Source organism: Ascaphus truei, chromosome 6, assembly GCF_040206685.1.
Source record: "Ascaphus truei isolate aAscTru1 chromosome 6, aAscTru1.hap1, whole genome shotgun sequence".
Lineage (NCBI taxonomy): Eukaryota > Metazoa > Chordata > Amphibia > Anura > Ascaphidae > Ascaphus > Ascaphus truei.
Genome location: NC_134488.1, coordinates 94,396,219 through 94,421,864, shown reverse-complemented (window position 1 = coordinate 94,421,864; position 25,646 = coordinate 94,396,219). Strand labels below are relative to the sequence as shown.

Here is a 25,646-nt window from a genome sequence, read left to right as displayed (position 1 = left end):
CGAAACAGCTGTCTGTGGGTGGTTTTCTGGGTATGCACCTTAACCCTGGCTGTGCTCAAAGCTGTGACCATGCAGCAAGCTTAAGCCTATAGGGAACCATGTTAAAAATGGTTATTGAGGCAAAAAAGTGACACTGTGTGCTAATTTCATGTCATTTCCCAGAATCCCTCGCTGCAGTGGAAGTGCTGTATGCTGGGTGATAATGGGGAAAGGCGGGGTTGCAGACCTGCCTAAGACAGGCAGATGAGCATACAGCTATATTTGCATATATATATATATATATATATATATATATATATATATACATATTTATATATATATATATACAGTGTTCGACAATCCTATACATTTACTCGCCCGGGGCGGGTGGATTTAACCCCCGGGCGAGTAACTATTGGCCCAAGCAGCACACGTGTTTTGTTTTTTAAATTTTCTCTGCTCGCGCTGAAATTTCCCTGCTCGCGCTGGCTGAAAAAAAAAAAAACTCCCCCTACCTAACAGATGATTGGCGCGCGCTCCCAGGCTTTGTGGGCGCGCGGCCAGGCTCTATATGAGCCAGCCCCCCAACGAGCGGCCATTTTTTTCCCATGGAGGATGGAGGACACAGTAAGTTTTATCTATGCCTTCCTCCACCTTTCTCCCCTCCCCGGTGCTCCTGCTGCCCGCAGTTATGGTGATGGGAGCGGGGGATGCCCCCTCATGTCCCCGTTCCCCACCCCCCCCGCTTCCCCCCCGGTCCCGTGTCAGAGAGCGCGCCGGGTGATGTGAGCGGGGGATGCCCCTCATGTCCCCCCTTCCCCCCCCCCGCTTCCCCCCGGTCCCGCATCAGAGAGCGCACCGGGTGATGGGAGCAGGGGATGCCCCCTCATGTCCCCGCTTCCCCCCCCCCGCTTCCCCCCGGTCCCGCGTCAGAGAGCGCGCCGGGTGATGGGAGCGGGGGATGCCCCCTCATGTCCCCGCTTCCCCCCGGTCCCGCGTCAGAGAGCGCGCCGGGTGATGGGAGTGGGGGAAGCCCCCTCATGTGGGAGCAGAGCAGGAGATGGGCGGGGGAGCGTGGTGGTGCTGGTCGCGGCCTGTGTGTGTGTATATAGGTGTGTTTATATGTGTGTGTGTGTATATATGTGTGTGTGTGTATGTGTGTGGGAGTGTGTGTATGTATGTGGGAGTGTGTGTATGTATGTGGGAGTGTGTGTATGTATGTGGGAGTGTGTGTATGTACGTGGGAGTGTGTGTATGTACGTGAAGTGTGTGTATGTATGTGGGAGTGTGTGTATGTATGTGGGAGTGTGTGTATGTATGTGGGAGTGTGTATGTATGTGGGAGTGTGTGTATGTATGTGTGTGTGTGTGTGTGTGTATGTATGTGTGTGTGTGTGTATGTATATATATATATAGGAGAATGTGTATGTGTGTATGGAGTATGTGTGACACCAGAGGTACCTCCCCCCCCCCACCCAATCAGTCAGTCACCCCTGCCCCGGTCAGTCAGTCACCCCTGCCCCGGTCAGTCAGTCACCCCTGCCCCGGTCAGTCAGTCACCCCCGCCCCGGTCAGTCAGTCACCCCTGCCCCCCTCTCTCTGGTCTCCCTCCTTCTCCCCTCTCTCTGGTCTCCCCCGTCTCCCCTCTCTCTGGTCTCCCCCGTCTCTCCCCCTCTCTGGTCTCCCCTCTCTCTGGTCTCCCCCCCCCTCTGGTCTCCCCTCTCTCTGGTCTCCCCCCTCTCTCTGGTCTCCCCCCTCTCTCTGGTCTCCCCCTCTCTCTGGCCCCCCCCCTCTTTCTGGTCTCCCCCGTCTCCCCTATCTCTGGTCTCCCCCGTCTCCCCTCTCTCTGGTCTCCCCCGTCTCCCCTCTCTCTGGTCTCCCCCATCTCCCCTCTCTCTGGTCTCCCCTGTCTCCCCTCTCTCTGGTCTCCCCCCTCTCTGGTCTCCCCTCTCTCTGGTCTCCCCCCTCTCTGGTCTCCCCTCTCTCTGGTCTCCCCCGTCTCCCCTCTCTCTGGTCTCTTTCTCCCCTCTCTCTTTCTCTCCCCTCTCTTTCTCTCCCCCCTCTGTCTCCTTCTCTCTCCTGTCTCTTTTTCTCTCTCCCTCCTCTCTCCTTTCTCTCTCCCTCCTCTGTCTCTTTTTCTCTCTCCCTCCTCTGTCTCTTTTTCTCTCTCCCTCCTCTGTCTCTTTTTCTCTCTCCCTCCTCTGTCTCTTTTTCTCTCTCCCTCCTCTGTCTCTTTTTCTCTCTCCCTCTCCTCTGTCTCTTTTTCTCTCTCCCTCCTCTGTCTCTTTTTTCTCTTTCTCTCTCTCCTCTCTCTCTTTCTCTCTCTTCCTCTCTCTCCCCCTCTCTCTTCCTCTCTATCCCTCTCTTCCTCTCTCCCTTTCTTTCTCTTTCTCTCTCTTTCTCTCTCTCTCCCTCTCTTCCTCTCTCTCTTCCTCTCTCTCTCTTTCTCTCTTCCTCTCTCTCTCTCTCTCTCTCTCTCTCTCTCTCTCTCTCTCTCTCTCTCTCTCTCTCTCTCTCTCTCTCTCTCTCTCTCTCTCTCTCTCTCTCTCTCTCTCTCTCTCTCTCTCTCTCTCTCTCTCTTCCTCTCTCTCTCTCTTCCTCTCTCTCTCTCTTCCTCTCTCTCTCTTCCTCTCTCTCTCTCTTCCTCTCTCTCTCTCTTCCTCTCTCTCCCCCTCTCTGTATCTGGATATCTTATTTACCCTATATATCTTAACTGTCCTATACTACACCAAAATAACCTATACTGCTTTCTTCCAGATCTGACTCAAGCTTCACACGGAAGACATCGGAATCCCCCCTAACCCAGTAGACAGGTAGGGAACACCTCCCCTCCAACTTATAACATTGCGGGAATGAGGTACCTGGACATTGAGGGACTGCGGATAAGGTAAGATCCCAGGCGGGATTGCTGCTTTAGATATTGTGAAGCGGGGACGTCCAGACACTGGTTAAGGGGTTCAGGAAACTAGTCATCCACACCTGGCTTTTATTTCTAGATCCGACACTTACACACACACACACACACACACTAAATACATTTGTCAAAAACGAATGTTGTTCTGACTAGGAATTTATTAAATGTATTTTAATTTTAATTATATATTTTATTTTAAAGCGGGGTTGGGGGCGGGACTAGGGACGGGGTTGGGGGCGGGACTAGGGGCGGGGTTGGGGGTGGGACTAGGTGGCGAGTAGATTTTTTGGTTGGGCGAGTAGATTTTTGGGTGATTTGTCGAACACTGTATATATATATATATATATATATATATATATATATATATATATATATATATATATTATATATCCTGGCCTGTGGCAGCTATTGCTAATTCTGGGCCTTTCCTCTGTCAGTACGGTTAGTACAGTCAGTGGAAAGGTTAATTCCTTCACATGGCCTGCATGTAAGTTTTCAGCCTTGAATCATGTACAGTAGCAATTTTCGATAGTGGGCTTTGCAACATGAGGTATGTCAATCAAAGGGGTGGATATTGGTTGGAACACCCCCTGCTGTGTGTGGGCCAATCTGTATCTAGCTTTGTATTGTAATGATTCAAAGTTAGAAACACTCCCCTGAGATATTCAAATTGGGATATACCTCCTAAATTAAGCTAGTCAGAGAGGAGATATTGAGTAAAGCTGACTGGGAATCGTTCTCTCCCTCTTACCCCACCTGGGTAAGGAGGGAGGGGAGTAATAATGCCATGAGCAGAATGGCAGAGAAGGAAGAGCAGGCCTATGCTGTGATGCTGTATTATGTTGTGTATGCTGCTCTGCCAATAAAGGACCACAGAATAAGCTGCTGAGTGTGTATCACTGTTCCTGGTGTGAGAAGGAGAGAGTGTCTTTGGGGGTCCCTCCTCTGGAGGCACTGCACCACCCATGCCAGCAGGTCACAGCACCAAGACGGTGTACAGTAACCAGAAAGGAGTGTACCCCACTCAATCTCATGTCGGGTGGGGGATAAGACGATTACATTTGGAGGCGCTGCTGAGAGGAGGACCGCATCCCGGGACAGGACAAGTTTTACCAACGGGACAAGTTTTCAGAGACAGTGGCCCATGCAGCAGTGTTTGGGACTTTGAATGCAGCACAGAGCAGTCCATTGACTTTCAGTGAGGGAACCTCTCCTTGAAACTTCACCAGGGTGGGGGTTACCCTATCCATGAAGACCCTTTGCAAGGTTGGGCTACCCCCTGGTGGCATGTGGCTATGGACCGTTGACCAGAGGTTGTATGGGTAACCACTTGCACTCCAAGGGGACAGGGACTCCGCGGAAAGGAGGTTCCTGTGCACCCATCTATGAAGCAAAGGGGGACCGGCTCCTGAGGCGACACCAGGAAGCTGGAGGCCCCTTATTGGCACTACAGTTGGGGCAGCTTGCCTGAGGCGACACCAGGGAAGCGTGGTGACCCTTCTGCACCCACACAGACGAGGCAAAGAGGGGACAGGACCATGATGACCACGGCTCTCTCGGTTCCTGTGCACCCTGCAATAGGAGTTATTGCGGAAGTCCCTGTTGCGAGGCGTTCCCTGAGGTGACACCAGGGAGCGTGGGACTCAAAGAACAGGGACAGGAAGGAATTGTGTTTGGTGTGGCTCTGTACAGCGCTACAGGGTCCACGGCTAAACACAAGAGAATTGTGCTATTTTGTGACTTCTTATCGGAAGAAGGAGTCACGTTTGTGCTGGACTGTATTACTATCTCAAGATGGCGGGTTCTGCTCCTAAGAGGGACGCCATGTTCTTTCCTGCTCTCAAAATGGCAGCTCCAGATAACTGAGGGCCGCATGGATTCTGAATGTGCTCAAAATGGCTCTTCCCGCCTTACCTGGGAAGCCATGTGCTGTTCTGCAAAGATTTCTACACTTGCAAGCTTTTGCTGCTCTCCAGCTTGCAAGAAAATGCGGGAACTATTCAACCCCTCCCCCTTTGCTTGCTCTAGATTGGACTATCCTATCTACCAGGGGGAGGAGCTCCGTGTGTCTGGAGGATCCTACAGGAAGTGAGGAGCCAGATACACGTGTACTACAGAGACAGCAGTTGTGCCTCTGAATTGCTGCCTGCTTATCTACGATCATGGAGAATAGTGGACAAGTCTACGAACTGACCGGAGGAGTCCTAGTAATTAGGGACTCCCCTGAGAATCAACTACTTGGGGTCTGCCCCTTATGTGATTATCATGGCGGCTCTCTTCACCTCATGGGAAGTTGCTCCGTATGCCGCATGCCTTATCTGTGGGCTAGGCTCAATGGCCCCGCAGAACCTGATCTTATATGCACTGTGGAGCTGTGCACTCTCTACACCCTGGAACATAAGTTGTCTCAACTGGCTCAAGCATCCACCGACGGTGCTGCACACCATTTTATTGCCACGGTGTATGAACTGCTACCCAGATTTACAAGTGGTGTCTACGTACCCCTCATCCATGTCCAGCATGGACCTTCCTATCATCCAGCATGGTGGCCAGAAAGAAGGCTCCCTGATTGGCCCACTGCCTTGGTGAATGCCTTTCATCAAGTGCCTGACTCTCCCCCACCTCCGGAGGCATCCTCCTCTGCGCCTGTGCCAGCAGTGCTGAGTAGTCTGCCGTCCGAGCCCTGCGGGACCGCCCCACTTATCTACTGTGAGGTTGTCACGGTAGCTTATGACAAGATATAATGAACCCCAAAAATCTGGGTTGAACTGAATGAGGCTTAGATATAATAAAATATATTTATTCCTTAAAAAGGTGAACACAGCAATATAGTACAATTAACAGGCAAGAAGGTAACATTTACTTAGGGTTGGGGAATGGAGAAGTATCAGCTAGCAATTCTCCAGCAATCCGGTGACATTCCAGGTGGAATCAGAAGAACAACTCAAAACTGTAGGGTTGACACAGTTTATACAGTATACATGTGTAACCCTATTCTTAACATTGAATACAGACTATTGGTGAAAAATTATCTGTATCCAATCCCTAACGAGGAGACACAGTTTAAACCATGCCCCCCAGCTAGTTAGCCATGTGTACTGGGACTCTGAGGATCTTATTTCTGTAGCCCCATAATTAAATCAGGGGCGACGACCAGTCTACCAAAAGAAGTATCTGGCAGGAGCTTCATTGTTTGTAGGTGTAGACATAACACTTAAAAACCACTCCAGTTTGATGTTCCTCCTCCCTCAGATAACAATTAGCGTGGTAGAGTCAATACTTAGTTCCTAGACTTTGGGTAAACAATCAGGGCAGTTACATTTTGATCACAGGACTTATGACATGACAAGGTATAAGCCACATTCCTGGACCGCAGTCCAGTTAACCCCTTGCCTCCCTGGTGAGGTCAGGGGGTGGCCATATGGGGTGCAACCCTTTAATACCGGGCCCACCCCTCTCCCTCTACAGAGGTGCGTTCTGCTATTGCTCAGTTGAACCGCTCCGTGAGGGAGGTACCCTCTGATGAGACCACTGCTCCGGACAATCCAGAGGTATCATCCATACCTCCAATGTACCCGATGCTGCTGGGATCCGCCCTGCTGCTACAGATGGCGGTGAGCTGCCAGTCCTGTCTACGGAACCCCGCTGGGATCGTGCCCAGAAAGCTGCAGAGCTGTACCTGCGGCGACTGCAGATGTGCAAGGCCCGTGCTCCACCACTCTCCTACATGCGAGCTGCGGAACGCCACTACAACGGCATGCTGCTCCAGAGTCGACTGTCGGGAGAAGTGCCGGCCGGCACCACCCCTGATGTCTGCATCGATTCCACCATTGCTGCTCCACCACCGGGAGATGAGATGGCCGCAGAGTCACCCGGCCGGGTGAGCTCCAGTGATATCCAGGCCACTCCGGTGAGTGTTCTTGATACAAACAATCTTTTCCTCCTGCGTTGTAGGGAGGGGAAGGAAGCCAGAGATGCTCTGCAAGCCAAAGCGCTGGTTGAAACCCACTACCTTAAGGCCAAAGGGAGGGGCAAATTGAACTTGACCCAGGACTGTGCCATTGCTCCTCCCGGGGAGAGTTCCCTGAACATGCCCCCTAGAGACTTTGGTGCTGGCCCCTTGTCACCAGAGGCCCCAGTCCTTGAGTCATCTGCCCTTTCTGCCCCGCCTTCCCCATACATCACTAATCCCAGAGTGCGACCCTTGACCCCCAGACCCTCATCACCCGTGAGTCCCGTGGCTCAGAATGAACATTTTGATCTATTGTCCAATATGCCTGTGTCACTTTTGGAGGGTGTTGTTCAGTGGGGGGGATTGTGATGATGAAGGGATGTGCTTAGTAAATGCTGAAAATGTACTGTCTCCTGTTAGAGAGGAGGCAGAAGGAACCCCAATGTGGGATGGTCCTCTCTTCTGGGTGCTACCTGGCACTGCCACTGATAGGAGCCTAATAAAGTTTAGTCGTGCAGCCAGAGTAATAGTTCACAGGTTCAGGAAGATGGGATATGAGTTTCCATATCTTCCTAAGAAATTAATGTGAAATGTAGAAACCCATCACCTAGAGTGGGTAAGAGAGGCCATCATTGCCCACTTTGGGACCTATGCAAAAGATTCTGCTTATGTGGATCCAGATAGAGCTCCACAACTTCTAAAATTATGGATGATATGCCGAGATATCTACCTAGACAGGGTGGAGCATATCTCTGAGTATGGAAAACGCAGGTGCTACTCAGTAAAGGTACTTGATGATACTGGTAGAATGGTCAGGAAGCCTGATCCTGCTCATTAATATTAATGCATTTTGTACTGCTGTGTAGTAGAAATGTTCTGTTCAGTCAGTTACTGTATTGCCGTGTATCTGTGTCTATGCAGTGGTTATGTCAGTTCTGTCAAGCTGAAGTGCATAGGAGTTATTGCATTTCAGCTCATGTACAATTTACAGGTGTTGCACAGAAAGGTAAGGGTTATACCTGTTGCAGTCCAAGCCGGGACGGTTGGAGTTTTACCAGAGGGAGTATATAGCCTGGCCATCGGCAGCTATTGCTAATTCTGGGCCTTTCCTCTGTCAGTCCTGTTAGTACAGGCAGTGGAAAGTTTAATTCCTTCACATGGCCTTCATGTAAGTTTTCAGCCTTGAATCATGTAGCAATATTCAAGAGCGGGCTTTGCAACATGAGGTATGTCAATCAAAGGGGTGGATATTGGTTGGAACAGCCTCTGCTGTGTGTGGGCCAATCTGTATCCAGCTTTGTATTGTAGTGATTCGAAGTTAGAGACACTCCCCTGAAATATTCAAATTGGGATATACCTCCTAAATTAAGTTAGTCAGAGAGGAGATATTGCGTAAAGCGGACAGGGAATCATTCTCTCCCTCTTTCCCCACCTGGGTAAGGAGGGAGGGGAGTTATGCTGCCATGAGCAGAATGGCAGAGAAGGAAGAGCAGGCCTATGCTGTGATGCTGTACTATGCTGTGTATGGTGCTCTGTCAATAAAGGACCACAGAAAGAAGCTGCTGTGTGTGTATCACTGTTCCTGGTGTGAGAAGGAGAGAGTGTCAGTGGGGGTCCCTCCTCTGGAGACCCCAGAGGATCCCTACTGGCTGGAGGCACTGCACCACCCAGAGAGAACAAGAGCAAGGTAACCTGTCCCACACCACCTCCTGTCCCTGTCCTGGTTCTCCCCACAACACCACAGAGCCCTCAGCCCTCCTGTTTGCCAGCAGGTCACATCACCAAGACCATGTACAGTAACCAGAAAGGAGTGTACCCCACCCAATCTCATGTCGAGTGGGGGATAAGAGGGTTACATATATATAAAAGTTCTTCAGTATTACCTGATTCACTGGAAATCTACTTATCAATTTGCATGACATACAATACAGGTTCATTCACTCCCTTATCAGCTTTATCTTGGAACATAGCTATTTTTTGTTCGGTGATTGCTTCCATCTCCAGACCTGTGGTACGGCCATGGCCATCAGGTTTGCCCCCAGCTACGCAAACCTCTTTATGGGGTATTGGGAGACCAAACACATCGGGTCCAATGTGTGGAGGGCCTGGTGTTCTATGGCCGCTATATTGATGACATTCTTATCATATGGGATGGGGGCACTCTCAAGCAACTTCTTGATGAATTTAACAATAATAATTTTGGCCTCAGATTCACCCATCAGATTAGCCCTTTATGTATGGTTTTCCTGGATTTGGAGTTGTCAATTGATGATGAATGTAACATCAATACATTAGTGCATTTCATGGAAGTGGCGGTTAATAGCTATCTTCACGCGATGAGAAGTCATCACCCAAAATGGCTATAAAATATCCCCCTGCGAAATTTAAAAGGCTCAGGAGAAACTGCTCGTCGGACCACACCTTTGAGATGCAGTCGTGTCGTCTAATTGACAACTTTAGACAAAAAGGTTATAATCATAACATCATACAGGAGTCTTTCAATAAAGTTAGAGCTATTAAACGTCAAAATCTGCTTATGAAATCAAAAACTAAGAATGTAGTACAGACATTCCAGTCTCAAAATAGGAACTCTTTTGAGGAGGTGTGAAATTTATTACAAAATTAACCTGCTATTCAAACAAAATTAAAGCTATTGTCAACAGACATTGGAAGGTTTTTGCTTTCAGATCCCCACCTTAAAGATCAACTTTCCCCTACAGCACCCATCATCTTTCGTAAAGCTATGAGTATTAAAAATGTATTAGCACCAAGCAAACTCAGCAATACTGTTCAGATTTTGGGTAGCTATCAGCCTGTTAATGGGAATAGGAAATGTGGTAGATCAAGATGCTTTACATGCAAACTTCTTCTAATGCCTGATACATTCATTTCACACAGTAACAAATTGGTGCATCAACTTAAGAGTTCTGTCAACTGTTTATCTACATATGTTGTGTACCTTCTTTCTTGTTCATGCAACATTCAGTATGTAGGTCATACAAAAAGAGCACTGTGCGTCATTCCTTGAACACAGGCAAGCTATTATCAAGGGGGTTCTGGCGCACAGTGTTCCTAGGCATTTTTCTCAAGTCCATTCGAAAAATCCCAGTGAACTTAAAATCATGGGTATTGAGACCATACCTAACACCAAACTAGGAGGTAATAGATTTAAAGCACTATGGGCCTCATGCAGTAAGCCCCGATAAAATCTCTTCGGCAAGTGTTGCCGATAGGCCTTTTTTTGGCGATTTGCCCTCGCAGTATTCACTAAGGGCCGAATCCATGCCGATCCCTGCCGAATCACTGCGAAAGCAAAAATGCCGATGAGCCTGTGCCTCTACAGCCTGGTTCCCGATAAGCCTTCCGATAGGCCTTTTCTGCCGATAGGTGTTTGTAGCAGAGAGAGACAAGCCGCTCTCTCAGCGCAAACATCGGCAAAAAATAAAGTATTTATAAACAACTTTTACTGATAGTGTACATGTGCAGGGGGTCTCCGGAGCTGAACCACATTGGTTTCAGGTCTGGGGACCCCCTGCTTCCCGAGATACAGGCCCCTTTATGAGGTGCCGGTATCCCTCTGCATTTAAAGGTCCTGATCACGTGACCGCGGAATTTAAACAAAGAAGAGGGATACTGGCACCCCCTAAAGGGGCCTGTATCTCGGAAGCAGTGGGTCCCCGGACCTAAAACCAAAGCACTTCAGCTCCGGAGACCCTCTGCACATCTACACTATCAGTAAAACACATATCAATAAACACTCGTTCCTTACATTTGCGGCTATGTGCTACGGTAACGAAGCAGCATGAATGTATTTTTAATAATAGTCTACAGTGAGCAGGGGGTCCCCTGAGCTGAACCACATTGCTTTGTGGACCAGGGATCCCCTGTTTCCTGAGTTACAGGCCCCGGAATGTGTCATCGGGTGGCAGTGTCGCCGCCATCTTTATAGCACCCCATTCTCGCCGTGTTCGCTATAAATATGGCGGCGACACTGGCACCGGTGCCCCAAACCGGGGCCTGTAACTCGGGAAGCAGGGGGTCTCTGAGCCACAAATCAATGCGGGTCAGCTCAGGGGACCCCCTGCTTCCGCACAATATTATTAAAAATACATAAATGCTGCTTCATTACCATAGCAGATAGCCGCTAAGGCAATGAAGGGGTTAAGGCAGAATAGCATGTTTATTGGGGACATTTGCCCCCAATAAACATAGCAATAAACAACATACACCCACTGTGTATTTGAAATACATAAACAACAATAAATACATTAAATACATATAGCACTCACCACCCATTTCCGGCTGCCACGATGAAGGCCATCCTCCTCTTCATCCTGCCCATGCACCCCCGCTGCTGCAAAACAGACACAAAAATGAAAACATCCAATGTAATGTCCCCTAACCCCTTAATCACCATAGCGGTTATTAACCGCTACAGTCATTAAGGGGTTAACCCACCCTCACCCACCACTCGGGATGCCTACATACCCTCCCCCACTAACCCCCCACCCCGTGAGGCCTTACCACCCTCACCCACTACCCACAAGGGAGGCCTACCCACATACCGTTGGGGAACCCCCCCACCCCCAGTACCCACAATAAAAACAATACAATGACACACAATAAACATCATTAAATTTATTAAATATATTACCCACCCTCTGTGCCCCCCCATAAATACAAGATTTATCCTTTTACAAACAGGGTTCATAACACAGCCCCAGGTCCCCGAGTCGAGTCCCCGGTGGGCTGGCGGGGCACCTGACAGACATACAGGGTACCAGCAGCTCATTTCAAACAGGTTCTGGAGGCCTGTTGGTGGGTCCTGCCAAGCGCCATGGCCCCCAGGTGGTCTCCTTGGTCACCGTGGGCCACAATTGGGTCCCCACGGTAGGCCCAAGGATGTCTGGGAGCCTCGGGTCAGACCCATGGGTGTCTGCGGGGCCTCGGGTGGTTCTCACAGGGGTCTGTGGAACTCACAAGTGCTCACTATGGGTCCGCGGTGCCCCCACGGATATATATCTATATATCTGTATATATATATATATTTGCATGATGAAGCCACTGTACAAATTCATGGGTGAAGGGTGGGTATTTGGGCCAGTGTTGCTTAACCCCTTAATTTCCTTTGCGGTTATTATCCGATAAGGTGTTTATGGGGTTCATTGATATCTGCATGTAATTGCAATGTATTGGCTTTGTATTGGCTATGTATTTTGTGGGCAAGACAAGGATGTTGCTGGCGACGGAGACTTCTTATTGATGAGGTCAGTAGTACTTTATTTATTTGAATATGCTAGTTAATGTTTTTAATAATGGCCAAATAATCTATTATCCCTATCTGGATAATAGTTATTTTGCACATTATTGTACTGTAGGTGTTGGGGGGGGGGGGTGTATGTATTGAATGTATAGGCCAGGTTTATTTTTTTTACATTCAGGGTATGTTCCGTGGTTCTGCGTGAGACCTCCTCGGGTATCTCACGGGTATAAGGCTGGTGGTTCCACGGGTGACACATGCGGGGATGAAGCGGTGGCCTCACTTCTGTGGGGGCACCGCGGACCCTTAGTCTGCGGGGATGAAGCGGTGGTCCCACATCCATGGGGGCACCGCCGACCCATAGGTGCGGGGATGAAGCGGTGGTCCCACATCCGTGGGGGCAACGCGGACCCATAGTGAGCACTCGTGAGTTCCCCAGACCCCCGTGGGAACCACCAGAGGCCCCGCAGACACCTGTGGGTCTGACCCGGGGCTCCCAGACATCCTTGGGCCTACCGTGGGGACCCAATTGTGGCCCACGGTGACCAAGGAGACCACCTGGGGGCCATGGCGCTTGGCGGGACCCACCAACAGGCCTCCAGAACCTGTTTGAAACGAGCTGCTAGTACCCTGTATGTCTGTCAGGTGCCCCGCCAGCCCACCGGGGACTCGCGTGGGGCTGTGTTATGAACCCTGTTTGTAAAAGGATAAATCTTGTATTTATGGGGGGGCACAGGGGGTGGGTAATGTATTTAATAAATATAATGATGTTTATTGTGTGTCATTGTATTGTTTTTATTGTGGGTACTGGGGGTGGCGGGGGGGGGTTCCCCAACGGTATGTGGGTAGGCCTCACTTGTGGGTAGTGGGTGAGGGTGGTTAGGCCTCACGGGGTGGGGGGTTAGTGGGGGAGGGTATGTAGGCATCCTGAGTGGTGAGTGAGGGTGGGTTAACCCCTTAATGACTGTAGCGGTTAATAACCGCTATGGTGATTAAGGGGTTAGGGGACATTACATTGGATGTTTTCATTCTTGTGTCTGTTTTGCAGCAGCGGAGGGGGCATGGGCAGGATGAAGAGGAGGATGGCCTTCATCGTGGCAGCCAGACATGGGTGAGTGCTATATGTATTTAATGTATTTATTGCTGTTTATGTATTTAAAATGGGCACATTCACTATTATCCCTTTGCGGTTAGCCGCTAAGGTAATGAAGTGGTCTTTAAATGCATTTTTCCTGCCTCGGATGCATGCCGGGGCACTCCGGTACGGGTATCAGTTCCAGAGACCCCCGGCATCAATCACAGACAGGAAAAAGGGCTGATTTTTTCTAAGTGTCGCCCTTGCCGATGCTTCTCCTCCACCAAGTTGCCAACTTTAGTTGGCGGGCTGGATTCCTGATAAACTCCCATTCTGGAGTGCCGATCAGCACCGAAAAGCTTATCGGGGCTACCTGAATTCCACCGAGTTCAAAAAGTGCCGATAAGTGCTGCCGATAATTTTTTATCGGGAAGAAAAGTTGCCGATAATTCCCACTTATCGGCGCTTACTGAATCGGGAGGGCAAAAAATGCTGAAAAAAGCCTTTTCGGTGCTTACTGCATAAGGCCCTATGTGTCAGGGAATCCGTCTGGATTTATTCCCTGACACGCTCTCATCTAAAGGTCTAAACGAGTGTATAGATATGAGTACATCTGTTCTTCTTTTGCTGCTTTGGTTATGGCTTCACTGATATTGTATGGATACCCATATACTGCTGCATTGAGAGCCACTATTTGTGGGTCCATGTAGCATTCCCATGTCCCTGGTTTTTTTGTTCTTCCTTTCCAGTACTTAATTGCTCACAGCCCACTCAGTCTGTCAATCTAAATTGTTCATTCCATTTCTATTATTCTACACTTTCCCTATATAGTTCTACACTTTTTTAATTAATTTTGTAATTGATTATACATTCCTTTAACATATTACTATCACAATTAATACTAATAATTAATAGTCAAGTTCAATTTTTAATTTACCTTCACATTTAATAGAGTAGTTTAGGTCAGTATGGCATTAATTAATAGGCACTAATATTTTATATTATATACAGTTTATTATTGTTAGTGTTTATTTATCTATATATACATATTGTTAATGTATTTATTTATGTACTTATATTGGTTTATTTTTTGTTAGCAATTTATAGCACTATGCACTTTATATTATAATATTATATATTAATTCATAATTTTACTAACACCAACATTATATGTAATCACCATCAGCCGGTTTGATTGTGTGTTGAATCAGCAGTTTGCTGATTCCAGCCTTTTGAGCACCGTAGCTTTGTTTACTTGGACTTTGCCCTATTTAACCAACTACTCTGCACTAACCAATTTTCTCCTGAGGAAGCCACGCAACGTGACGAAACGCGTAGAGACGTGGTGACGTCATCTTAGACGGATGTGTGGGAGGAGGTCCTGAGTTCCCTGATACTTTGTTCAGCTGATCCGCCTTCACTTCCAACGGTGAATTATACACGGAAGTGAATTGAGCATTTGGAGACGCTGAAATGCTGCAGTACTCGTGGCAGGAGCTGTATGCAGTCATTTTGAACATCAGGTGCACAGTATCACTGTCGGACCCCTCCACACTTCTGTAGATGACGCCCCTTACAGATTTCTCTCCCATGTTTGTGTTATTTTAGCATCTTGTAAGTGTATTTCCCAGGGACACTTTCTTTTTTAATAAATATTCCCATTTTTTATACAGTTATGCTATGGAGCTTGCACTTATTTGTGCTCTCTCTCTCTCTTTAATTAATAGCACAATGATAATGTATTGTAAAAATATGGACTGGTGGGGTCTCTGGAGATGGGCATCCATTTTGTTTATGTGCCTCCACTTTGTCCATTATGTTTTTGTGTGTCAGGTTTTTGTGTGTCAGTATATGTCTGTTGCAAGAATGTGTTTTGCTGAAAGGGGATTTTTAGCATCATGTCTTCTGACCCAACACCCAGTAAATTGTGGTTAAGCATCTCCTGTCTCTGTAGCAGTTAGATATCCAGTTTGGAGAAATTGAGTCTCCCAGAAGGGAGATGGGGCTCAAGGGATATGGGGTGCACTGAGAACAGAAACAAAAACGGATTACATATAAATCCTGAGTTTCCAGTAAAAAGCAAAAATGATGATACAGCAGGGAGCACCCTAAGCAAGGCTTAGTATATGATTAATTCCAAGATGTGAGAGTCCGATGGAGGTGTATAAAGTCCCATACAAGGAAATGCAATTTTGCAGATAAATAACCAGGTATACAGGGACAATCTCCTATTAGCAAGACTGAATCCAGATAAGCAAATAATGCAGTGGTACTCACAGAGATGAAATATTCTTCCTCCTATGGTATATCTTCACTTGCTGGGTGCCATCCCTAGCGTGCGTTGCGTTGTGAAATATGATGAAGAGTAAAAGGCAAAAATTGCCAAAAAAGTCGCCGCACCACTTAGGAAAAAAGCAAAGAGGGTAAATAAAAATAACAAATTTATTGCTGACAAACGGAGAAAATCACACTGACATGTTTACAGTAGCCCGTGAGGGCTTTATCAACTTTGATAAAGCCCTCACGGGCAAAACATGTCAGTGTGATTTTCTCCGTTTGTCAGCAATAAATTTGTTATTTTTTTTTACCCTCTTTGCTTTTTTCCTAAGTGGTGCGGTGACTTTTTTGGCAATTTTTGCCTTTTTCTCTTCATCAGAAAGCCAGTTTGGGCTAGTTATGAGACCTTTAATTCTATAGGTTTAAGAAGAAGAAGTAGCCCCTGTGCACAAGGAATGCTTGAGTGATGTGATTATAATCTTAATAGCAAACAATGTTAGCCAATGTATGCAATTTTGTATAATAGCTCTGAGATGAATGCTCTCAATTCAGAGTCTCCCTGACTTTCCCTTTCTGATTTACATGTGTCGTGGACCAATAAATAACTCAGGATATAGAACCTATGTTAGCTCTTGTCCGTGTGTGCGAAGAAGATGATAATCTCAGTTTATATAGGGAAGAAGGAATTTTGCTAACCTCTGTGTAGCCTCCACTCCAGAAAATAGTGTTATTGCTTCTAGTAACACCCCACACAGATCCTCTGATGGCAACGCCAACATTGACATATCTACTTGTGCCGTTAGGGAGAGCTTGCCAATTTACATATTCTCCGCGTAATGACGGATCTCCAAACTCATTAAAGAACACTTCCTGTCCAGCAGTATTTTTAAACCGCACCCGCTTTATGTAGTGTAAAAGCTGTAAAGAGAAGAAATGCATTTTTTTCACTTTAATAATAGTTACAATGTTAACGCTTCGTAATATACATTTCGTAATATACATGACAATCATATAAATAATATAAATAACACATAAAGGGGAGAAGTGCTTCAGACATAAAAGTAACATTTAGGAAAGGAGTCCCTGCTCCAAAGAGCTTACAATGTAATTGGTTGGTAGGAAGAACATCCAGAGACAGTAGGAGGGCGTTCTGGTAAGTACGTCTGCAAGGGGCTAAGCTTAATGTACGAGGTGTTCATTATCAGCCATGGAGCTACTCATATGCTTCCTTTAGCAGTTGTGGTTTGAAGTGGGTCTTAAATATGGATAGAGAGGGTGCTAGTCGGATATTGAGGGGAAAGGTATTCCAGAGGTGTGGGGCAGTCAGTGAGAAGGGTTTAAGGCGGGAGAGGGCTTTAGATACAAAGGGTGTAGAGAGAAGGCATCCTTGAAAAGAACGCAAGAGTCAGGATGGTATATAGCGAGAAATTAGGGCTAAGATGTAAAGAGGAGCAGAAAAGTGTAAAGCTTTAAAAGTGAGGAGAATTTAGTGCGAGATGCGTGATTTGATAGGAAGTTAGGAGAGGGATTTCAGCAAAGGAGACGCTGAGACAGATTTTGGAAATAGTAGAGTGATTCTGGCAGCAGCATTTAGGATAGATTGTAGGGGAGACAGGTGAGAGGCAGGAAGGCCAGATAGCAGGAGGTTACAGTAGTCGATACGGGAGAGAAGGAGGGTCTGTTTCTGAGTTTTTGCAGTCGAGCAACAGAGGAAAAGGTGTCTCTTGGTAACATTGCAGAGGAAAAAACGATAGTTTTATTCTACCAATTGAATGTGAGAAGAGAATGTGAGAGAGGAGTCGAGTGGGACCCTTAGGCAGCGTGCTTGGGCTACTAGATGAATAATAGTACTTCCAACAGTAATGTGGAAGGAGGCAGTAGAGCCAGGTTTGGGAGGAAGTATGAGGAGCTCTGTTTTTGCCATTTTAAGTTTAGTCGGCGGAGGGCCATCCAGGATGATATAGCCGGGAGACAATCAGAAACTTTAGTCTTTACAGTAGGTGTAAGGTCAGGTGTAGCAAAGTAAATTGTTGTGTCATCAGCATAGAGGTGATATTTGAACCCAAGAGATGTGTTTAGGTCACCTAGAGAGTGTATAAAGAGAAGGGGTCCCAGGACAGAGCCCTGGGGTACCCCCACAGAGAGATCGATAAAGGAGAAGGAGTGGTTAGCAAAAGAGACACTGAAAGTACGAGGGGAAGTTAAGAGGATATCCAGGATAGAGTTCTGTTACGAATGCCAAGAGTATGGAGAGTGTGAAGGATAAGAAGGTTGTCCACAGTATCAAATGCTGCAGAGAGGTTGAGTAATACACTGGCGACACACTTTATTCGAGCTCGGCTAGTCCCACGAATTCGGGTATACCCGGGTGTATTGAGGTTTATGACTGTTTTCTGCCCGAGTGCATTGAGGTATTTTCCAGGCAGGGATTGAAGCATTTTATTCCCGCTGGCTGCAATTTTGCACAGTATATATATCTATACTGCATTACAATTCATGAATTTATGCCATCTGGTAGACACGCGAAGCATTGCAGCCTATTAAATCCTGATCATTATCATTTAACAGATCAGCCGCCCGTCAGCCAGGCATGAACCCAGGCTGGGAAGGCAAACGCAACGGGGCTTGTCAGAGGTGAGGAGCGGCGCATTCCAGGTATCTGCCAGGTACATACTGGGTATTTGCTCGAATAAAGTGTGTCGGTGCAGTATGAGCAGAGTGTAATGACCTATATCTTTTGCAGCATGGAGGTCATTAGTTACTGTATTTTAGTGAGGGCTGGTTCAGTGGAGTGAGCAGTGCAGAAGCCAGAGTGTAGAGGGTCTACGAGAGAATAGGTGTTGAGAAAATGAAGCAACCGAGAGAATACAAGCCGTTAAAAGAGATTAGAGGCAAAGGCAGGAGGAAGACAGGTTGATAGTTAGAAAGACAGGTAGGGTCATGCTTGCAGTTTTTGAGTAATGGTATAACTGTTGCATGTTTGAAGGAGGAGGGTAAGGTACCAGAGTAGAGGGAGGAGTTAAAAATCTGTGTGAGCATAGGGATGGTAGGAGCAACAGGTTTTAGTAGATGGGGGGGAATGGGGTCAAGAGGGCAGGTGGTAGAGGAAGAAGAGGAGATCAGCAACGACATCCTCCTCTGTGACAGGTTAAAAAGTGTCAAGGAAAGCAGGAGGAGAGTTTTTGGAAGAGGTCTAGGTTGGGAGGAGAGTACAGAGGGGATTACTTTTATAGATTCCACCTTTTCCTTGAAATAGTCAGCAATGTCCTGAGGTGAGATGGAGGAAGCAGAACAGGTAGCAGAGGGTGGTCTGAGTAGGGAGTCAAAGACTGTCACGGTAACTTTATGACAAGATATAATTTACACCAAAAATACCTGGGTTGAACTGAACATGGCTGAGATATGATAAAATATAATTTATTCCTTGAAAAAGGTAAACACACGAGATATACACATAACAAACAAAATATAGACACTTACTTAAGATGGAATGATGAAACAGTCAAATCTGGACTGGCAGTTCATACAGCAATCTTCAAAATCACAAAAACATGAAAGACAATAGCCATAGGCTGAGCCTTGTTTATATACAATTATTTCCCATTAAACACCACCTTAACCCAATCCCTCTCATAAATCAGTGGTGAGGTTGACAGTATTCCCCAGACTTCAGTTCAGTAGTACTTACTGGCACGTGAGCCATATTAATACATTCTGGCACGTATGACGCTCCCAATAAGACTAAATATTACCGTGTAATACTCAAATTAAGAGAGATATTAATATCTGTCTCTTAGTACCTGCTAGACATCATGTGTCTGTAATCCTTATGTGCGAGTCGGTCCCACGAATACACACATGTAGCTTTTAACACGTTCAGCCGATGACATCTCATAATATTCTTATATTTAATAAGGTCATTCATTCTGATATCTCCTTGTGTAACTGCATCCCTTGCCCCCATAACCCCTTGTCAAGAAATCCTTTGAAGCTGGGCCTCGTGTGTAGAGAACATTTGTCACAGCTGCTATATTTCACACCCAATGCTCCAGACGTGGGTCCTAGCTGTCTCTACCAGCAGTATACCCTTGGCCTGCCAATTAGGTATTAACATACTGTACTGTACACTAAACCCCCTCTGTACTTGTCACACCCAACTTCAATCAAGTCTTTTGAAGCCCAGATATTTCTGAAAAGACACCACCCATTTGTATTTTCCTAAACTGTAGCTCATTAACTCCTTAAGCCTCCCGCATCAATCCCAGCGTATGTGTTGGTGCAAACACTGGAACAGAAACAATACATTTTTACAGGGGAATATACATTAGGATTCTGAAGCAAGATAAAAACATATTACTGGACCCCAGTCCAGTTAACCCCTTGCTCCCCAAGTGAGAGCAGGGGTTGGCCAAATGGGTTGTAACCCCTTTAATCCTGGGCCAAACCCCCTCTCCCTTGACAAAGATAAAGAAGAGTCAGCATGGATTAGACTGGTGTCATGTTGATTAGTGAAGAAAAGTAGATTTGTTTAGCTTGAGAGAGGGCAGAGTTGAAACAGGTTAGCATAAATTTGTAGTGAAGGAAGTCTGCGAGAGTGTGAGATTTCCTCCAGAAACGTTCAGAGGCATGAGTGCAGGAATGCAGCATGTGCATGTGGGAATTTAGCCAGGGTCTTGGGTTCAAAGAGTGAGAACAGCAGAGAGAAAGAGGGGCATGTAGATCAAGAGAGGAGGATAGGGCAGAGTTGTAGTTCCTGACCACGTTGGCAGGGTTTGGAGAAGAGCTGAGACAGGAGAGGGAGGAGCGTAAAGTAGAATCAAAAGCTAGTAGGTTAATAGAGCGCAGGTCTCTGCAGAGATGAGGGGTAGATGGAGGTGGAGAAGGGGAGTAGTGAGAGAGAGAAAATTAGATGAGGTGATGGTCAGTGAGAGGAAAAGGGGAAATGGAGAAATCTGAGAGAGAAGAGTTTTTAGTGACAGGTCTAGTTAGAGGCCACCCTTGGGGGTGCCAGCTGCAGTCCACTGTTGAAGGCCAAAAGAAGAGGTTAGAGAGAGAAAGTGGGAAGCCCAAGGGAGAGAGGGGTCATCAATGTGGCAGTTGAAGTCCCCAAGGAGAAGAACAGGGGAGTCTGAGGAGAGAAAGAAAGAGCGCCAGCATTCAAAGAGAAAGACAGAAGGGGGATGAGTAGAGGTAGGTGGGTGATAGATGACCGCCACGTGGACAGCGAGAGGAGAAAAAATCTGGACAGTGTGAGCCTCAAAGGAGGGGAAAGCAAGAGAGGAAGGAATGGAGGGTTCGGTAACAGCAGATAGAGGAGAGCAGGAGCCCCACGCCTCCACTCCTGCCATCAAGGTGTGGAGTGTGGGAGAAAGAAAGGCCACCACGAGAGAGAGCAGCTTCCAGAGCAGAGTCAGACTGAGTGAGCCAAGTCTCAGTTATAGCAAAAAGGACCAGAGAGTGAGAGAAAAAGAAGTGTATGCAGAGAGAGGAACTTATTAGAAAGGGAGCATGCATACCAAAGGACACAGGAGAAGGGGAGAGAGGAGAGAGGGTGACTAGGGATGGATATGAGGTTATAGGGGTTGACACCAGAAGGAGTGGAAATTGCATGTGGGAGGCAGGGGCGAGAGCATGTAGAAATAAGGCAGGGACCAGGGTTGGGAGAGATATTCCCAGAAACAAGGAGGAGAAGCATGGATAGAAAGGGAATGTGTGAGAATGATTTGTAGGGGTGTGTTTTAGTGCATGGGGTATAGCTTTGTAGTGACAGAGGGCGCAGGTAAGAAAGGAGTTTGTGTGAACTGAGAAGTGGTGAAGAAAGGAGAGATGGCAATATATGAATAGAGTTAGAGACATAATTAGACTGGTAGAAAGAAGCATGACAAAAAACCTCCACCATACAGTAATGATAAATAACACACTTATGAGTACATTCACATGTCTCAGACAGGTCCAGAAACCCACCTTACCCCATAATCACACAGCATAAAGTAGTTCCACTGCAGCCAGGGATTCAGGGTAATGACATGAAATAGAGCACAAATAGGACCAGATCTACAGAGCTCCATTATTAACAACGCAGCATTAACATAAGTTAACACATCATTAAGTGCCAACAGTTATCGTCAAAGCTCACTAACACAGTATTAAATGCCTTTTCAGACATAGGGGGTATGTACTAAACTCCGATAAGTGGCTTTAAGAGCGCAAAGTGCTTTTAGAACATGATATTGCGCTCAGCGCGTTTCACAGAGCAGTGATAACAGGGACTTTGCGCTCTTAAACTGTCTTTTTTCAAGAAATTTTTCTAAGTCCCAAATAGCTCGTACGATCAGCTAAATGCGTTATTTCTGCGCAATTTTCAAAGCTACGATAACTGATCGTGCTTTAAAAACACACAAGAAAAAGCATGCCAGCTAAAGGCAGGCGCTACAGGAACAGGACTTACAAAAATGTCTTCGTTTACCCTTTTGCAGGCACACCATCCATACAACAGGTCGGCGGGTGTCCCTGTCAGACCCCGTGGGGGTCTCCGGGTGATCCCCGCGGGCGTCCGGGAGTCCACGCGGGCCACAGGGTGTGCCCACGGGTGTCCGCGGGGTTCACTGTGGGGCGTCCGGGGGTCTCTCAATGTTTCTCTTTGAGTGTGTAAAATGCTTTTCAGTCAAAGAGCACAGACACTGAAACAATAATAACAACCACAAAGACACCTGTATTATATACAGTAAACCATGAGGGTCTTATGAGACTTTATTGAGTTTATTGATTTGACAGTAAAATACAGGAAACAGTAATATCTGATTTTTAGTTGGACATGAACATTATGTGTCAACACTGCTGTGATTAGAGCTCTGGTCTATTACATATAGATGACTTTGCCCAGTCAGATACCAAGTATGCACTCTTTTCATAATTGCATATGTTTTACAATAAGATTATGCTGCATGTCTGTCTAGCATCATGAAGTTCACTTTCATTGTTTCTTTTAAAACTTTTAATACTCACCTACAAGTGGTTTTTAACTGGGCAACAGGCTGACAATATCTTGCGCTCCATCCGACAGCTATTAGAAGCAAATGGCTGCAAGTAACTATGGCAACAAGGAGGGTCTAAATAGCGCAGAGGGAACATAGCAACGCCCACCCCCAAAGAATTTCCTGCGGGAATGAAACGTATGTCGGGCTTTCATGACGTACAGTACAGTAGTCATTGTGACATCTATTCTGAAGTCAGGGTCACGTGTGATGTGTGAATAGCCCCAGGTAGCTCAACTCGTTTCTTTTACAAGCACAACAAGTTCTTTGTCTTTTCTTAACTTTATTGGGGACAGCAAAGATACTCAAAGGTGGTGGTGTTGTGAGAGTGTTCTCTATAGTGAGAGTGCTTGATAGTAGGGAAAGGTGAAAAGAATTGGGCCTTGCCAGGGTAGTAGCAGGCAGATGCTGTACTCACTGTGTCCAGGGTGGAAAATGAAGTGAGGAGCAAGGGTCACACTAGAAGTGAGATGGGACAAACTAACTGTCAGCAAGGCAGGAGGGGGTAGAATAGCCCATTCTGAGAAAGATCTCAGAGGTTGCTATAGCAACTCACAGACCTCATTAACAGAGGCAGGAATAGAAACATTGTATAAGTCACATAGGCACAGTGTGTGTGTGCAGAGCAAATATACATGCAGCTGAAATCAGGAACTGACAGGCAGAAACTACAAAGAAGGGGGGGGGGTGATCAGAGAGAGCAGAAATGGGATACTTGTTCCATGACACTCCCCGTCTGGTATCGAGAGATACCACTATATACTGTAACTGGAATATGTGGAACATATATGCAATGCATGACAAAGATTTCACAAAACAATGCAAAAGTCCATGTCCACACAACGATGTGATACCGGCAGGTATCACTGGCTTCAAAGTCCCTTGGCAAAGGTTCTTTGGCAAAGGATGCCAAGCGGATGCATCGGTCCAGGTTAGCTGGGTGCACCACAATGTCTTTCGCAAAAGTCTCTGGTCCTGTTTCTTCTTAGATTTGTGAGAGAACAGTCCTTTTATCTCTGTAGTTTTCTCTACAGAGGGCATCATCTTATGGATGTGCAAGTCGTGATAGTCTGTCACTCCATCACCTGGTGTTTGACGGAGGGTAATGGCTTCTGACTCCTTGCGAATCAGCACTCCTGGAAAACTGTCTGACAAGTCTGGTCCAGTGCATAGGGCGTCGTTTGGAGATGCTTCCTGGTGCTGAGCATTGGAGCTGAACGTTGCACAAATCTGACCGGGTTTCTGATGGTGGTGGACACCAGATGATGGAAGGTACCGACATTCTTCACCTTCCTTCAGTGAGGGTGCTGGCTTTGCGTGGCCGCTAAGGAATGTCTTCTGGATGAAGGCCATAAAGTTATGTTTGGTCTCCGGTTTCCTTTGTAGGTCGCAGCGGAGCGAAGTGAGCCTAGAAATGGCATGTACTCTGTTGTTTGGGAGGGGTCTTTTTGGTGAACGGAATGGTAGCGGTGTCACCCAACTGCCCGATCTGTCCTTGAAGAGCTCCTTATCCATTAACTTCTGGAATTCTCCATCTTCCATAGATGGTGCTTGTTTGTTACCGTCCCTTGTTGTCTGGAACGATGTGCACCCTAGGTTATCTGAACGTTTCTCTTGCACGAGAACGTCTCCACGTATTTTGGTGAAACGCCTTTGTGTCTCTTTGTTAACTGCCTGAACTTAAAGTGATTTGTTACCGGCGCTAACCACACCCAATCTGTGATAAAATAGTGCACAAAATTAAAATTCAAAATAAAATGTGTCAAGGTGATCACTGATCAAATTCTCAACCTTCCAGGAATGTGTACAGATTCCTTTCAATAGTAGCTTGTCCGGGATGGGAAGGAAGCGAAGATAGCAGGGATACACCATGAAAAATAAAAAATAAATGCATACAATAGTGTAATAAGTTCTTTTCAATCTGGATAAAACATGTATGTCTTGGCTCTATAGCAATGCCTACTTACAGCAGGTCAAAAGGTAAAAAGCATTGATCTACACAGCAGGTAGAAAGGTGTCAGGATCTTCAGGAACAACAGCCCAGGTTTACAGCATAAGAAATCAGCACCTCAGCTCAGACGTCAGTAGATGTGAGTGGATCAGAGACATGCAAAAGAAAGGCAGACCATAGTGTCGATCGTGCATGTCTCTGATCCACTCACATCTACTGACGTCTGAGCTGAGGTGCTGATTTCTTATGCTGTAAACCTGGGCTGTTGTTCCTGAAGATCCTGACACCTTTCTACCTGCTGTGTAGATCAATGCTTTTTACCTTTTGACCTGCTGTAAGTAGGCATTGCTATAGAGCCAAGACATACATGTTTTATCCAGATTGAAAAGAACTTATTACACTATTGTATGCATTTATTTTTTATTTTTCATGGTGTATCCCTGCTATCTTCGCTCCCTTCCCATCCCGGACAAGCTACTATGGAAAGGAATCTGTACACATTCCTGGAAGGTTGAGAATTTGATCAGTGATCACCTTGACACATTTTATTTTGAATTTTAATTTTGTGCACTATTTTATCACAGATTGGGTGTGGTTAGCGCCGGTAACAAATCACTTTAAGTTCACTTAGTTTACTGTATCTGATTTGGTGGCTGCTTTCACACTGTGTTTAATTCAAATTCACTATGGATATTGTTTCACCGAATATCTTTGAGAAAAGACACTCTAGAAGGTTGCATTTTAATTTTAATGATAACACCACTACACAATCACCTATCACTCATAGCTTGTTAGAAGAAGAATTCCACAAACTGGATAAACTGTTAATTAAAGATACCAGAAGATGGCTTGATTTAAGTTTTCTTAATAAGTATGTTGACTGCAATAGGATTCCTAGAGGCTTGAGAATGTCAAAAAATCCATCTTCTAATTTAGATGATGAAGAGTTTGTCAAAAACTGGTATGCCATTATAGACAAATGCTCTTTTGAGCTAATGGAATCCTTAATCAATCAACATAAGAAAAAGCTAAAAATGATTGATCAAGAAGTCACTATCATAGAAGAAAAATTAGCACACTTAGAAGACACGGCAGAATTTAAGATAAAAGATCGTGAGCTGAAGAAGAAAATAGACAAATTAGAAAATGATCTTTATACTAATAAATCTACTAAATTTACAAGAGATGAAATAGATTACCAGAAA

At 46.2% G+C, this 25,646-nt stretch overlaps 1 protein-coding gene across 1 annotated transcript in view; it reads right to left on the bottom strand.

Annotated features, from left to right (window-relative positions):
* Positions 1–25,646, bottom strand: part of LOC142498127 (vomeronasal type-2 receptor 1-like) — a 50,469-nt gene that overhangs the window by 6,684 nt on the left and 18,139 nt on the right. Inside the window, exons 6-8 of the mRNA XM_075606634.1 lie at positions 23,523–23,732; positions 6,457–6,667; positions 4,134–4,300 (exon numbers count right to left, since the gene is read on the bottom strand). Coding sequence (XP_075462749.1) covers positions 4,134–4,300; positions 6,457–6,667; positions 23,523–23,732 — 588 coding nt within the window. The remainder of the gene's footprint in view (positions 1–4,133; positions 4,301–6,456; positions 6,668–23,522; positions 23,733–25,646) is intronic.